The 16080-nt window shown below is 36.9% G+C and overlaps 1 protein-coding gene and 1 non-coding gene across 3 annotated transcripts; both read right to left on the bottom strand.

Annotated features, from left to right (window-relative positions):
* Nucleotides 1–1966: 1966 nt before the first annotated feature.
* On the bottom strand, nt 1967–15515 carry LOC121739773. Of its 2 annotated transcripts, none has more exons than XM_042132344.1 (21): nt 15275–15515; nt 14932–15113; nt 14274–14352; nt 13768–13995; nt 12460–12596; nt 11822–11948; nt 11640–11748; nt 11360–11476; nt 10911–11014; nt 10006–10122; nt 9481–9606; nt 9025–9132; nt 8775–8841; nt 8111–8214; nt 7676–7768; nt 6709–6815; nt 4979–5126; nt 4695–4796; nt 3779–3910; nt 3317–3457; nt 1967–2130 (listed from the first exon to the last, which is right to left on the bottom strand). In XM_042132344.1, exons 1-20 carry the CDS (start codon nt 15407–15409, stop codon nt 3323–3325), a joined length of 2457 nt encoding a protein of 818 aa, XP_041988278.1. In that variant the 5' UTR covers nt 15410–15515; the 3' UTR covers nt 1967–2130; nt 3317–3322. The 2 variants fall into 2 exon arrangements, with proteins under 2 accessions (XP_041988278.1, XP_041988269.1); XM_042132335.1 differs by having other exon boundaries at nt 7676–7771; nt 8114–8214; nt 15275–15514.
* Trnag-gcc lies at nt 5183–5253 on the bottom strand. Its single transcript has one exon. It is a non-coding gene; the product is annotated as a tRNA-Gly (tRNA).
* Nucleotides 15516–16080: the final 565 nt, after the last annotated feature.

The raw sequence follows: 16080 nt of genomic DNA, 5'->3' as shown, positions 1-16080 counted from the left end.
TATCCTTTTTTAGTTTAATTTTTTGCATTAAATAATTTGTCGATAATGTTGGAAAATATCCAAATAAACATTATTTACTAGATGTTTTCATGTAAGTACTTACTTTACGTAACTTTTTCATCCTTTTTTACCTTATAACTATAATTTTTGCATTTCCTAAAAACGCAGCTTGGCATTTTAAGTCAAAAACGTGACACAATGATATTCTAACATGACACCCCGTCGCTCACTCGCTGGCCGCTGCCAACATGCAACTAATTCAAAAGAAGGCACTTGTAACCTTCATTTGGCCGTATCCGACTGTACGCGCTAGTGCGATATCTACCTTTTTTTAACCGACTTCCAAAAAACGAGGAGGTTATATATTCGGCTGTGGATATTTTTTTAATAATAGAATATCATAGTCTGTGAACGTTTTTTTCGTAGCGGTGAAGCAAATCATTAATCAAGGACATTGCGCTTATTATTGTTCAAAATGAGTGTCGTCAACTGGACCAGCGAGGATGATGAAATTTTAATTGATTTTGTATGGGGTTCATGCATCCTTTGTGATCTGTTTACCATAGAAATATGACCGTTGAACTCTCGAACATTCCACGAGCCTACGGCCGTCTTTTTGCAGCCATCATATTGTGTCCGTTTAAAAACGGCACCGCTTTTGGAGGAAACCAGAGCTTAACTATCATTCTGATTTATACTTAAAGATGCATATCATTTTACATTAGTATTCGTAATAAAACAAATAAATTGATATACTTAAGTTTTTTATTCGTCGCTTTCGTAAAATAGGTCTTTACTTCCTAATACACAGGCAATATCATAATTATAATAATGTCATTTAAACAATACTAAAATAGTTCGTAAGATTATTTCATTCTATTAGGATAAAACTACTCATTTTCTATGAGGAAAATTAAACTATAATCTATACTGTTACAAAAGACTTTCAATTATATGATGGTTTTCAATCACAATATTAATTTATAATGTCATTTGTAAATTGTAATTAACAATGTATAAATGGTTTGATTTCATGACAAATACAATTTTTAGATTCAGAGAGAACTCTAAAGAATGTCTCGTTGTCCGTTGACTAGATAATTAATAATTATTATTAATAATGTCATTTTGGGTAACTTCCAATTGCGGTTAAACTTTGAACTATACAACAATGTATTGTTCAAAGTTAAACCGCAATTCAAAGTTACCCAAAATGAGCGTAACGTCGCCAATTAAGTTTATTTTTTCTATACAAGTTGCAACCAAAGCTTGTACAGAACTAGCTTAAAGTTAACCCTGAATTAAATATCATATTATGTCATTCATTTAGTAGGAACAAGAGAAAGAACCGCAAGTTAGAGTGACTTTCAGATCTTTGCCCCGACTAACCGCGACCGACAAAAAGTCAAATAAAATGCCACTGTATGACTATAGGCTAAATAGGTTTCATTTTCTACTGAAATTTGTGAAGCGACCCATAGGCCATACTGCCGCCGCTTGTGGCGTAAAAGCTAGTGGGGTATAGTAAAATGAAACATATAGCCTAAAGTGGCATTTTATTTGAATTTTTGTCGGTCGCAGTTAGCCGCGGCATAGATCGGAGCGGTACCTTTAGGTTAACCAGAACTGTGCATGTAGGTCTTGAATAGTGATTATTGAGTCATCTTTAAAGTTATGTCATTTAAATGTCAATGTTTAAATGTCATTTTTCTGCAAATAATTTTAACATAATTAACCTAAGCCTACCTAACCTAATTTGTAATAGAATCTAACCTTAATCCTTCAAGCCCACTGACCCCCATTATACATATAATGGAGGTCAGTGTTCAAGCCCCATAAGGACACCGGTGACCGCGACAACAATAGAATACAATAGCATTTCCAAGAATCCCCGATCGAAGGATTAATAGTAACCTTTACAAGTCCTAACATTAATTTATAATTTTAGGAATTGTGAGGCCTTGTATACTTTTAAGTTTTACGAGCAAACGAGTTGCTAAAAAACGCCTATATTAAGGGAAAGTTACTATTAAAACTACGAGCTTACAGCGAGTCTCGACGCGCCGATATATCACACTCAATATGAGTTAGCTTGCACTCGTGGTAGTTTTTCCTCCCTCGACGCCAAATCTATAAACAAAACATAACTTTTAATAAACAAAATATGTAATAATTTACTTTATTTATTTACAGCTATCAATTACTGCCTAAGCCCGCTAATATAGACTTAGCTCTTGTATGGTCTTAGCTCCCTAATAGAGCCTTAGCTATTGGGAATTAATGTCTTAACTTGGGAACTTATCCAACTATGTATGAGTCCCATGTATACAGTTGATGACTCAAAACAAAACAAAACCGAAACGGATCTCACGGGTATTTTTTTTTGTGCGTATAGAATGCTTGTACACATTTAAGGCTGGTTTTATTGTTAAGCGTTTCGGCAGCGCCGTTGGAGCGCCGCGCGTTCGAAGATGTATGGGGGTAGTAGTTGCGTTTCTAAGTCGCGCGCTTGAGCAGCGCCGTTCGCCCGTATGTTCGTTACATCTTAGAACGCGCGCGCTCCAACGGCGCTGCGAAACGCTCTACTATAAAACCAGCCTTACATCTTAGAACGCGCGCGCTCCAACGGCGCTGCGAAACGCTTAACGATAAAATCAGCCTAATTTCACGATATTTTCGATTGCGTCTTTTGTTTGGTTTTCGAAAATAAACTAAAAATGAAAATTATTTATTTGTAGGTAAAATATTGACACGGTGGATCAGGAAAGACGCTTGAAAACCTGACCTTATTTAATAGACTTTCAGGTGGAATACAAAATTATATTTATTACGTAAACATTTTGGAGAAGTATGGATTCTTCGCTTCCAGGCCGCAAAAAACGCTAAACTTAGGTAGCTCGTACGCCGTAGCATCAAAACTATTGCGAATTGACACACGGGTATTCTACTCTCGCATTCATAATATTATAAATGCCAATTCAAAATTTAAGAAAACAGAAAATTTTCGATCATTCGTTTCCTCCGTACACTGTGCGTAGGGCATTCTTCAAAGCAACATAGGAGACAAAACTTACTCTTTCAGGGCTGATACTTTTACGGTTAACTATATACTCATTTAAGATTTATATTGTTTATTTCACAAAGATGCATAAATGTGAATATTTTATTTTTTATTTTAGATGGCACAAGTCCGTTGTACTAAAATTCGTTTATCACACGAGAACTGTCAAAAATGACGTTTTTGTACGAAAGAAGCGTTTAGTTCCTTTCCCGCCACGTTCATATAAAGCTTTGTCGAACTGTACGGATATCGTACCCGGCGCTAGCTGGCGGCGGTGGACTTGGTCATGAGTTTGGCGACCATCTCCTGCACGCGCTTCATCTCGTCCAGCTGCGAGGTCACCTGGTACAGCCGCGTCTCCCGCTCCAGCACTGTCTTCTCTAGCTGCTTTATCATCTGCAAATAAAAGCGTATTTATATTGGAGCGTTTAATATACGTCTTACGTAAATTTTGACGATTTTCAATGTATTGGACCGTAACGTTTTTTCCAACACTTAGAAATATATCGATCTTAAATGTTTTAGTAGTGCAGTTATAGCTTGTTATAAGCTTACGACTTTGTCGACTGATTTCATAAAAATCGGTTCAGCCATTTAAGCGTGAAGAGGAAGCAATTATTTGTTTTCTCTACACGATTATCATTATATATATGGCTGAACAGACTGATGGTTTGAAGATACTTTGAGAAATACACATAGTAAGGACAGTAGTCTTACTGCGTCTTTAGAGTCGAGGTCTCTCTTCAGCGCCGCTTCCGCGCCGGCCGCCTCCTCCAGCCGCTTGTCCCGCTGCTTGACTCGCTCCTCGAACTTCACCAGCACGCCCGCCAGCTCGCTGTTCTTGCTCGTCTAAAATGTTCAAAACATTGAAGTAAGTTCTCTTATATTATTTCAGTATGTATGTCCCTTTATAATAAATTTCTGTACAGTAAGCTGAATTGTCATAATATGTTACACACATTTAAAACTCACTTCGTATTTAAGATTTATGAAAGTATGGAAACATTTAAGAGGAGTCCACACCGCCCTTTTTCCATACAAACGTTGTCCCCTGTTTCCTCCCTGGTTAATGCTAGTAGAGTTATAATTTTTTTCCTGAATATCTATGGCCACTAATACAATGTTCCTATGTTTTTTTTTTTCATAATTTAATTATTAAATAAGATATGAACGTTCAAAAACCCAAAAAAATCGCCAGATTTTCCGCTGTGTTCAAACACCCAGAAAACAGATTTGGCTAGATTATACAAAAAAAAACATAGGAACACAGCTCAAGCCCTTTTTTAATCTTTAATGAAAAAAATACTTAAATCGGTTAAGTTTTGGAGAAGGAATCAGGGGACAGCGAATCGTTGATTTTCTGCAGTTGTCTCTATCGCATTCTGCGGTATAGGCTTCAGGTAAGGGATATTACACGTACTTTTTTTTCATTAATTCCCTAGCCCCTGGTGTATCCTCTTAAGTGTTAATATTTGGCTCCCCCGACCACACCACATAATGGACACAATACAAACACCAATGCTCAGTGAGACCTTGGCTTCAGACTCCGAAAATTTTATATGGGGTACTATAACATGTTAAGCATTGGGTTAATATTGAAAGAAAACGTAATTTTAAATATATTTTTTTTTACCTGTTGGTCGAGTTTCTTCTGTACGCTTTTGTAATCGTTCTCAATTTGTTTTATCCGTTCTATCATTGAATTCTCACGAGATCTCATTTCATTTTCAAGATTCTGAAAAAAAGATGTACTTACTTAATATTATAGTTCATAAAATCTTGTAAGTTATGAGTAAGTTAAACAAAATAACAATTTTATTTACAAATTGTCATGTTCTTATGTAAAAGTAAATACAAAGCATATTTATAAGATATTCTAAATAATTTAGATCTCAAAGATATTATCATTCTACTTACAGCTATTTGCGCTTTCAATTCTTTCTGCAAATTCTCCTTTTGGTTCTCTTTATCGATGCGCTCGGCGGCGAGTTTCGCGCGGAAACCACGAAGAGTGGTTTCGGCATCTTCTAAATTCTTATGTAAATCTGCTATAGTCTTTTTAAGCCTAAAATAGTAATTTAAAAAAATAAAAAAGTAATTTAAAAAAATAAAAAAGAAGGTTGCATCGGCCGGGAATCGAACCCGGGCCGCCCGCGTGGCAGGCGAGCATTCTACCACTGAACCACCGATGCTTATAGCTAAATGTTCAAATACTGGAACTTTTGAATAGTGAAGGTCATTTCATCGCTTGCTTATCGTACACACAGTATATGGCGCTTTATGTGCATAGACATAAGGAATATAATTCAATGTAATTTGTTGCTGTTGCTGTTACTGCAAACAAAACAATAATAGTGATACGTCATATGCTAAGTACTCACATACGGTTATGCTCGATAGTTTTACTCCAAATCAAGTAATAATTACTGTGTGGACCGCAAAACTCACAGCTCGAAGGCTCGCATCGAGCCGCTCGAAGGATTGATGGAACCGGAACGAGCCGGATTGATGGAATTAAATATATCGATTCAGAATAAAACTATCGAGCAATGCTGAATGTGTGGACGAAAGCCTGAGCCGCGGGTTCTGCTCGACGTTATTGCTCGATACGTGAGTACTTAGCAATACAATTATTTATAATCATAATAAAGCAAGCTGAATCTCTCTAAAACCATCATCTATTAATCGGATACACCAGCTGGCCGATTCTGTATCATACATTTGTGAGTTAAAGAAAGGCTTGAGCTGTGTTCCTATGTTTTGTTTTTTTTTTTGTTAAATCTAGCCAAATCTGTTTTCTGGATGTTTGAACACAGCGGAAAATCTGGCCATTTATTTGGGTTTTTGAACGTTCATATCTTATTTAATGATTAAATTATGAAAAAAAAGAAAACATAGGGACATTGTATTAGTAGCCGTAGATATTCAGGAAAAAAATTATAACTCTACTAGCATTATCCAGGGAGGAAACAGGGGACAACGTTTGTACGGAAAAAAGGGCGGTGTAGACTCCTCTTAAAATAATAATTACAGAAAAGATGAAAAATTACAATTCTCGTGAGACAGAAAATTGAGACATATCGTTGTAAGTACAGATTACTACATATTTACAGAGTGGTCATGTTTCTAACAATAACAATTTTCAGGTTCAGATCGTTGTTTTTCATTCATCGTTTGTCAATTATTCCAAAACGATAAATCAAATATATAATAATAGGCAGTCGATTCAACTGTAGAAATAAGTAAAATAATATTATTATGAATTATATGCAGCGGTAATGTTTATATGATAACAAATTACCGAAAACGTTGCGTCACTAACAGTGCTCATTGCCGATATTATAGTCATTAAGCCATACTGTCCAATGAAAGTAACGTTGGTTATAAAGTTCTTGTCGTCAGATTTATTATTGACCCCACCCTTCTTTGTTTCGGACAAACTTATATACATTAACGTAGCTAGTACAGAATTGGCCTACTGCAGGCCACGCCATTGCGCGCGGCGCGCCACGCCTGGAAATGGTCCGCCATCATGTCATACACCATTACTCCGTCTACACAATGGCGATGGCCTCTAGTGGGCCAGCATGGACCATTGTGAAGAGGCACCTTTACACCATTATGAATACTTGGTATACTATACTCACTTCTCGTTCTGCATCTGTGTGGTGTACAGCACGTCCTGCTGCGTGGCACCGGTCGCCTGGTTCAGCGCCAGTGCGTGCTGCAGGGACGACATGTGCTCTGTTGCACTCTGGCGATTACAAAAAAGTATGGTTTTTTAAAGCTTCAAAAAGGAGGGATTTACCGAATATAATCGTTTTGACTATTAAAATGAATCGCTCATTAGTAAATAAAATCTATCGTAGATAATATGGTTTATTTCTACATAACCTATTTTAAGATTAATACTTGATGTGATAAATTAATAGGCAGGCAGCGAATCTGTTTTTGGTCAGGACAGCCTTGGGCAGCGTTGCCAGATTTTTTTTGTGCCAAGTCGGGACTTTTGGACTTTTTGAGTAAAAAAAGCGGGATTTTTCAGTCAAAAGCGGGACAAAGTAAAAAAAGGTATTAAATCAAAAGGTTATTGAATTTTTATCTTTTTATTTGCGTTAAAATAACGTTTACGTGACAATAGATAGCTAAAGTAGCCATATAAAATCCACCCCTCTACCTCCCACACTCTTATTTTCATTACGCACCTTTCTTACTCAGCATGCTGCGCTGCACGTTCATTCGGGCTTTCCCCGAAAAGCGGGACTGAGCCTGTCCCGCGCGGGACATTTAATTTTGATGGAAAAATCGGGACGTCCCGCCAAAACGTCTGGCAACGCTGGCCTTGGGGTTTTAGTGGGTATTGCCCGGGCGCGGCACCCACCGCCCCTGGGGAGTCCCACACACGCTGGCCCTACCCAGGGGATTACCATGGGGATGCGTAAACGCATTTCTCCAACGAAAAATAGGTTATGTCAAGTCAATCTTACTCATGAACTACCAGTTGGACCTGACATAAACCAACCATATTCCGTAGGTCCATCATTTGCCCTTTAATGAAAATCTCTGATAGTATCTACATGTAAAGCACTTGTCAATTAAAACTCTTTAACTAACCTGTAGCGCCACCGACTGCGAGTGTATCCTCTGCTCCAGGCAGGTCATCTTGTATCCGTACAGCTCCATCACACTCGATGTAGTTATGTCTGACATCTATGCACATTCATTTCAATGTTATTATCATCTAGGTAACAATATAATATCAGATTTGATTTTCTGATGCAGCTACTTGATCAATTTGATACGTCTTATAAAGAAGACTGGTAGACAGACATAGGCAAAAGATCTTTCTAGTAGACAGACATAGACAAAAGCTGATCTACTATATCTATCTAATATATCTACTATTTTGTAAAGAAGTTTTCTATTGTCATTTGTTGCGACAATTATGTTGGATTTCTAACTTTAGGGTATTAAATAGATGCGAAGTTGCTTCATTTGTATTTACAAAATGAGCACAATTTTTTATAATACATATTTGTATAATAATAATACCTTGCCTGCCTGTAGAGCACCATTCAGTTTCTTGAGTAGTTCATCCACCATAAGTTCCTGTGACGGTGACAGTAGCGACCAGTTACCGAGTGTTGTTACTCCTGTGAATATCCATTATCAATACTTTTATACGTGGGAGAGCCATGCTTCGGCACGAATGGGTCGGCTCGACCGGAGAAATACCACGTTCTCACAGAAAACCGGCGTGAAACAGCGCTTGCGCTGTGTTTCGCCGAGTGAGTGAGTTTACCGGAGGCCCAATCCCCTACCCTATTCCCTTCCCTACCATCCCCTATTCCCTTCCCTACCCTCCCCTATTACCCTATTCCCTCTTAAAAGGCTGGCAACGCACTTGTAGCTCTACTAATGCTGCGAGTGTCCATGGGCGACGGAAGTTGCTTTCCATCAGATGACCCGTTTGCTCGTTTGCCCCCTTATTTCATAAATTAAAAAAAAAACGATCAAACGAGCGTACGGATCACGTACGGATGAAAGCAAGAACCAAAGATGTCGTAAGACGTCAAGTGCACTGCCAGCCTTTTAAAAAGGAGTGTGTTACATGATAATTTATGAAAGTGTATTATTTTATCAATAAAAAAATACAGTAACTAATTAAATAACTAAGGTTAGTTTTCACAAAACGATTTTCCGGAATGTTTACCTTGGCTTTCCTCAATACTCGTGTCTGTGGTGTTTTCTGACGCACTCGTATTATTTTCACCAAAAACCTTACGAAGTAAAAACAAAAAAAAAAAATTACAAAAAGTTAGAACAGAAAAAAATAAAAACAATCCTTTGAAATCAAATCAGTCAAGATACCAGCTGTTAGCTTACTATCTTGTGCAGTCAACTAATATACTAGCTGGCATACTCATCGAAAGGCACTGTAGCTACAGTATAAAAGAACTTACTTGAGCCATCTGGTCAGAGGGGAAGTAGTGGTGCTTGATCAGCTGCAGCACTTGTTTCCGCCGCTCGCCCTTGGGCCCCGTCACACACGCACAGAGAAGCTTGCGCACCTAAAAAATTATATTAGCTATTTTACTACTATGTATTTTATACTCTATTTTAAAAAATCTTAAAAAATGCTTATGGCATTAAAATAATTTTGCATACTATAAAGAATGTCTTTATTTATTAACTCATACTTCTGTACATTCAGCGACGCGGACGGGACCACCACCGCGCTTACTATGGCGACCACAGAAAGGGATTTGTCTACAGAATAATAGAAAAAATAATAAATAATAGAAAAAAATAAATAAGTTGACAAAGAAAATCTGTCATTTTCTTTCACTAAGTATTTCTATTCTTTCGCATTTCTACTGCGACTTCGTCAATCAAAGGTTCTAGAACACATGAATTACCTGGTGTTGAGCCAGCATCCTGTGAAGCGCCTTGTCCCAGTCGGGGGACAGCGGCGCCAGCGTCAGCGCCACGCGGCACCCCACCACCACCGCCTGCTGACCGCACTCCGCGCCCAGGGGACCCGTCTGTAACATTACAATACTGTTTTATACTTTATATGAATAACATTGCTAAATGACTATAATATTTTGTAACCGTTTAGTGTTTCGATGCTGTTAATTCTATACAGGGTGTAACAAAACTAAGTGATAATACGGTAATGACTCATTACGTCTGGAAGAAACAGCTATTAGCAGCAAGACCACATTTTCTTTTAGTTTATTGTTTTTATACTTAATAAAAGTTTGTGCACAAAAAAGTTTTTTTATTCATTCTATGACGAATAAAACTAATCATAATCGAGGAAACTACTACTTTTCCACTGTATTATACACCCATTCCATTAAAACATTAATAAACATTTTTTTTTAATACAAACATTAGTTGAATAATGAATATTAACAAATAAGTTTCGCTTAAAATACCTGTGATGTATACTGGAGAACACCGTACAGTGTTTCCTCAAACGAATCTGGTCTGACCTCTTGGAGCACTCGGTCCTGGGTGTCACCGGGCATACATAACGAGCCCACTACTTGAAGCTGTACAAGTATAATATTTTGTTAAGAAATGTAATAATCTTTAAGTAAGCAACCTGTAGTAAGGCTTTGCCCAGCAGTGGACAAGGGCTTAGCTCTTACTTGGCTTGGCTTAAGTAAGCCAAGCCAAGTAAGAGCCAAGCCAATAAGTATTTGGCTTGGCTCTTGAGAAAAACATCTTTGATGTCAGTTTATATTTATGTACCATCGAGGAAGTTGATTCCTTTGCAATTGACAGACCAACTTTATTTGGTCAAATATGTCAATTCAATGTTAATTGTGATCTGTCAGCTGGGTTTGACGTAACGCAAACAAACTACTTAGGTCCCCGATTTGCATAGGAATCACCTTCTCTGATAGTACTTATTGAGAATTCTAAAAGCCTGTGACTTGATCTATTAGTCAATCAACTTTTTATATATTTGATTGCAAGAATTAAAAGTAGTGGTGGTCATGGGCGCCGGCAGGGGGGTACCAGGGGGTGCACTGGAACCCCTTGGGAATCTCGGGATCAACAGAAATTATTGAAATAAAAAGCATTTTGCAACCATGCCATATGCCATATTATATACAACGATAGTTCGTAATTTTTCGGCACTAAATGTATTGTTTTGACGTAAATAGACAATCACGTAAAAAGTAAAACGAAAAGAAAAGAAAGAAAACTAAAATCTGCACCCCTTGGAAATTATTTCTGCCGGCGCCCATGGTGGTGGTAAGTACTATTAGTAGAAGTATAAGTAACATTTTTTATTGATCAAATTACCTTTAAATACAAATTAATAGCTCACCCATTGTAATCCTGCTTTGCCTGGCTCTACGACAGGTGGAACCAGAAATTCGGGAAGACCATCATTGAGCACTAATACCAAATCTTGAGGCAAAACACCTTCATCTGAATAGAACACAATAAAATATACACAATAAATTTAGCACTACTATTAGGCTTTACTATAGGTACTACTATCTATTCCAGTGGTCCCCAACCTTTTTTTTATTCGGGCCACAAACATGTTTTGGTCTTGGTGTCACACAGGCCGGAACATTAATTTTTAGGGTTAAAAATAACGTTCTTTAAAATTAACGATTTAAAAGTGGAAAAAAATCATGACTTTCACGACGAGTTTACATTATTTACATTTCAAAATGGTTTAACATCACGCGGGCTACAGATAAAGTCCCACCAGGCCGCGGGTTGAGGATAGCTGAATTCTATTCTATCACTATCGATATTTTTTACCTCTATATTGCGATATAATAGCAGCAAATAATTCCAGTGCCTCGGGCAGACAGATTCGACTTGACTTCATGCACAAGCAGACTAGCTGGCAATTGTGGCAACGAAGACAGTAGAGATCTAAAATAATAATTAAAACATTATTTTGTATGTCTTGGTTTTTAGCTACATACAACTAACAAGTTTAAAAGAAGTTAATATTGTCAGAAACTTTTAAGTTCAAAGAAGTCAATATTGTAAGAAAGTTTTAGAAGTTTAAAGGATAATTTCGTAAAGTTCTTACCTAAATTGACCAGCACAGTTAAAAACTTCAAAGCATTGCGTAAACAATTGGCTGTGTTTTCTGATTCTCCCATGTCACTAGAACCGACTTTGCAAAGATAATCTGTGTTCTGAAAGAAAATTAATCCAATTAACAACATTTTTTTTTTATGGCATAGTTGAAAAAGAATTTAAATATTTTACCTTCAATGCTTCTTTGATTGCTGCAGATATGTGTGGGTATGTAAAGACAAAGTTTTTTAAGTTGTCATCATTACATAGATCATTTAAAAATGTGTATGCATGAAGAAGCTGAGTCGCATCTGACTCTCTGGAACAAACAATGAATTGACCACATAGCAAAATGTCTTGTACAACTTGGAAATACTGTGTAAATTAATGTAAATCAATCTATACTAATATTATAAATGCGAAAGTGTGTCTGCCGATTTGTCTGTCCAGTGTCCGTATGTCGTTGCCTCTTCACGCAAAAACCACTGAACCGATTTTGCTGTAATTTGGCATGGAGATACTTTTAGTCCCGGTAAAGGACATAGGATACTTTTATTCCGGAAGAATGTACGGTTTCCCGCGCGATAAACGAATTTTCGCGCAATGAAATTGCGGGCGTCATAAAGTTTTAAAAAACTTCTACACTATGTGAAATTAGTGAAAGGCACAAAATATTCAACTGTGGCAAAGTACATAGACTACTTTTACTATGGCAGAATGCATGGCACACACAGAATATCCTTACACGCACAGATATTATGTGTAGCATCTATTTGACAAAAATAGCCAAAATAAATACAGCCTTGAAGAAGAAGCAATAATAATCTTACATTATGGCTTTATTAAAGGTCCTCATGGTGCAACACAGGTAACTGTGGACATCAGGTTGTTTGATGGACCCTCCCTTTGTGGCACTGGACAGACACAGCAGCAGGCGACACACTTCCACACCTCCATAACCACCATCCTGAAAGTTTCATGCATAACAAGTTGAGGATTACAATTATCTAAATTAATGATAAGAAAAGTTTGTGTATGGGTCTAACCCATTCTGTGGTCAACAATTATTTTAATGAAGATAAAGGAATTTATGATTACATACAATGAGACTTTGTAGGTTTAAAAAATAATATTTATGTTACGCTCAAAGACCAAAAACACTCAGTGCGTGAGTGAGCGAAAAATGGCTCACAACACGTTGTGGTCATAGTGAAACGGCCATGACGGGTTCTGGTAATCACAGAAATACCACACAGCGAAATTCGTGTCGTGGCTGACGTGCTATTCGACCACAACGCGTTGTGGTAATCGAGAAAAGCGCCAATGACACGTTCTGAGCATTTAAAAACAGCCACGACGCGAATTCGTGTTGTGGCCCTAATGATAACGGCCACGACGCGTTCTAAAACCCTGGCCAGTTATGCAGGAGTAATTTTATAGCGCCCAAGCGTATGCGCAATACACAAGAGGACTCTGGTTTCAATGAAACCAGAGCTCTTATAATAGCAGTATTACTGTAATATTACTTTCAGATTTAGCACAAACAAAAACCATACTTATATTTATATAAATAGAGATCACGTTTGCTAATACGAAATCCAAAAGCAATATTAAAGTAATACTGCTATAAGAGCTAATGGTATGGCAGGCCAGTAACGTAGGAGTAATTTTATAATGCCCAAGTGTGTGCGCAATATACAAGAGCACTCTGGTTTCAATGAAACCAAGCCAGTTACGCAGGAGTAATTTTATAGTGCCCAAGTGTGTGCGCAATATACAAAAGCACTCAGGTTTCGATTAAATCAGGCCAGTTATACAATAGTAATTTTATAGTGCCCAAGTGTATGCGCAATACATAAGAGCACTCTGGTTTCAATGAAACCAGGCCAGTTACGAAGAAGTAATTTTATAGTGCCCAAGTGTAAACACGAATTTTGCTATGTGGTATTTCTGTGATCATCAGAACGCGTCGTGGCCGTGTCACTATGACACAACGTGTTTTGAGCCATTTTTTCGCTCACTGAGTGTTTTCGGTCTTTGAGCGTAACATTTATAACGAAAATCAATTAAACCACATATTTGTCTTATCTATTGGAAAGTTGTTATGTGCCACATATTTATTTATTTGATGAACTTACCTTTAAGTTAATTAGGTGTATCACAAAATCTTTAGTATCCACAGTCCTCATCAAAGAGTATATTGCTGGTAGATTCCCATAACACATATTCACTAGAACTGTAAGTGACTTGTGGCCGATGGTTTTGTTGGCCGACTCCACTGGCTGTGTTATCCAATCAGTTAGCTGCTTCATAAGGCTACCAAGGTATGACTCCTGCCAGCTTATTTTAATTCCATATGATATATCCTGAAAATTAAGAAAATATTTGCAATAAGTGGTAAACTACAAAATAATGAAATGGGAGATGAAAAAGTGAAAGAGATTTACTTACAGTTAAGAAATAATCAGATTTTTTTTATTATTGTTACAGTCTAAGGACTACACTGTATATTATTTAATTCTGTTAATCAATTAGATACATACTACAGTTTATTATTATTAGTTCCGTAACAAAAGTTTCTGCCCTGTTCCTATTAAAATCTAAAATGTGTACAATCAAAAATTGTTAAAAAGTGTTATCTTACCTGCATCACAGAAAGTAACTTTATTTTCTTATCATCTGAAATGGAGTCAGAAAGTAACCTTGCCAATATTGGCATGAACCTGTAATAGTTTTAAAATTTAAATTATAATTAGCTACAGAGTATTAAGCAATTGACTGCTGATTATTAGAGACGTGCCGATCATGACTTTGGCCGACTAGCCGACTAGTCGGCCCAGCCAATCATGGTTTCGGAGGTTTCTGTAACACTTTTTTTACTGCTGGCCTTGTATCCCACCATAGAAGGATCTTCAGCGAGCTGGTTAATGGATGAAAAGTATTTTATATCCAATTACGTATGTCAACAAATTTACTGCAAGTGGGTTGACTAAAAAATTTCAGTCCAGAATAAAGAAAAATTAGTTTTTTTTTACATTTCGCTGGTTAATAGACAATTTTCATACCAATCGAAAGTATGAATACCGTAGAATATGAATATAAGTTATTTATTATTTAAATAATTACAGCAAAAATTAAAAAGTAAGAAGCCGGATAGTCGGCGCTTTTTGCCAACTATTCGCCAACTAGTCGCTGACTACAAAAGTGGCCGGATAGTCGGCTTTACCGACTAGTCGGCACATCTCTACTGATTATATATTAGGCTTTTCAGCCATTTACAAATTAATATAATTATTACCTACCTGTATGTGTGTGTTAAAGCATATCTAGCACTAGACTCAATTGATGCTCGAGTCAGTACTGCCACCCCAGCCCAGTGAGGACCCCTACTATCGCCCATCACTCTCCATAGAGAACTGAAGAAGGCACATACTTCGCTCCTCCCGGGAGCAAATATTGTTAGGTCACATGAAGAAGCTATTAACTGAAAATAGAGTTGTGTGTTTCTAAGGGAAGGGAACAAATTGAGAGAGTTGGTTCAGCAGAAGAGAGCCTGAATCCTGGTATATTATAATATTGTGATGATGTAGAAAAGATAAAATTATGTATAAGACTAGTGCATGATTAGGACTGCAGAGTACTTACTCCAAGGTATCGAGTCATCAGGCTAACCGAAGTATCACTATGAGTAGCTTCGAATTCACGAGCAGCGATTACAAAAGCTTTTAGATGTGCAAACTTTGCTCCGTCCGAACAACTATCTACACCATCGACTTCCATTTTTACTAAGCAATAATTATACAATCAAATTAATTATATCAACCAATTTTATTTTGGCAAAAGAAAATTATTGTTAACCATAATTTACATTAATTTCATTTTGAATTCAACTGTTTCTAGTGGATTTTGACGGCTTCTTCTTGGCTTCTTCATTGATCCTTCACTTTATTTTGGAGTCATTGGCTAATCTAAGATTGAAACGTAAATTCTAATTTATTATTGGTGGATTTAGATTGTTTACAAAATTATATCGTAATTTAGCCAATGACATGACTGTTAATATTTTTTTTTCAACGAAACATATTATAGCTAATAAAACTAGCACCAGTATCAAGTAAAAAAGCGGGCTAATTCAAATTCTCGTAAAAGGTTTCGACAGGGACCGGACTTCTATTTTCTAACGATCTGGTATTCCTGATTCCCAATGATATTCTACTTATACAGATCTGTTACGTCCATACTATTTTCCGGCTTAAATCTCTTCCGAACAATTTTCAAATTCAAAATTACAAACATTGACAAATTTGACAGATAAGTGAAACAAAAGATACGAAAAACCATTTACGTAAAAGAGATAGTTCTATTTTTAAACGTTGAATCGTATCGCTGTCTCTTTTTTCGCCTGAGCTATGACGAAAATTCGATTTTTTCCAGATTGTTCGAAAAAATAT

This window comes from Aricia agestis, chromosome 1 (genome assembly GCF_905147365.1).
Source record: "Aricia agestis chromosome 1, ilAriAges1.1, whole genome shotgun sequence".
NCBI lineage: Eukaryota > Metazoa > Arthropoda > Insecta > Lepidoptera > Lycaenidae > Aricia > Aricia agestis.
The sequence above is the reverse complement of the archived record's forward strand: the minus strand, read 5'-3'. Positions and strand labels throughout refer to the sequence as shown.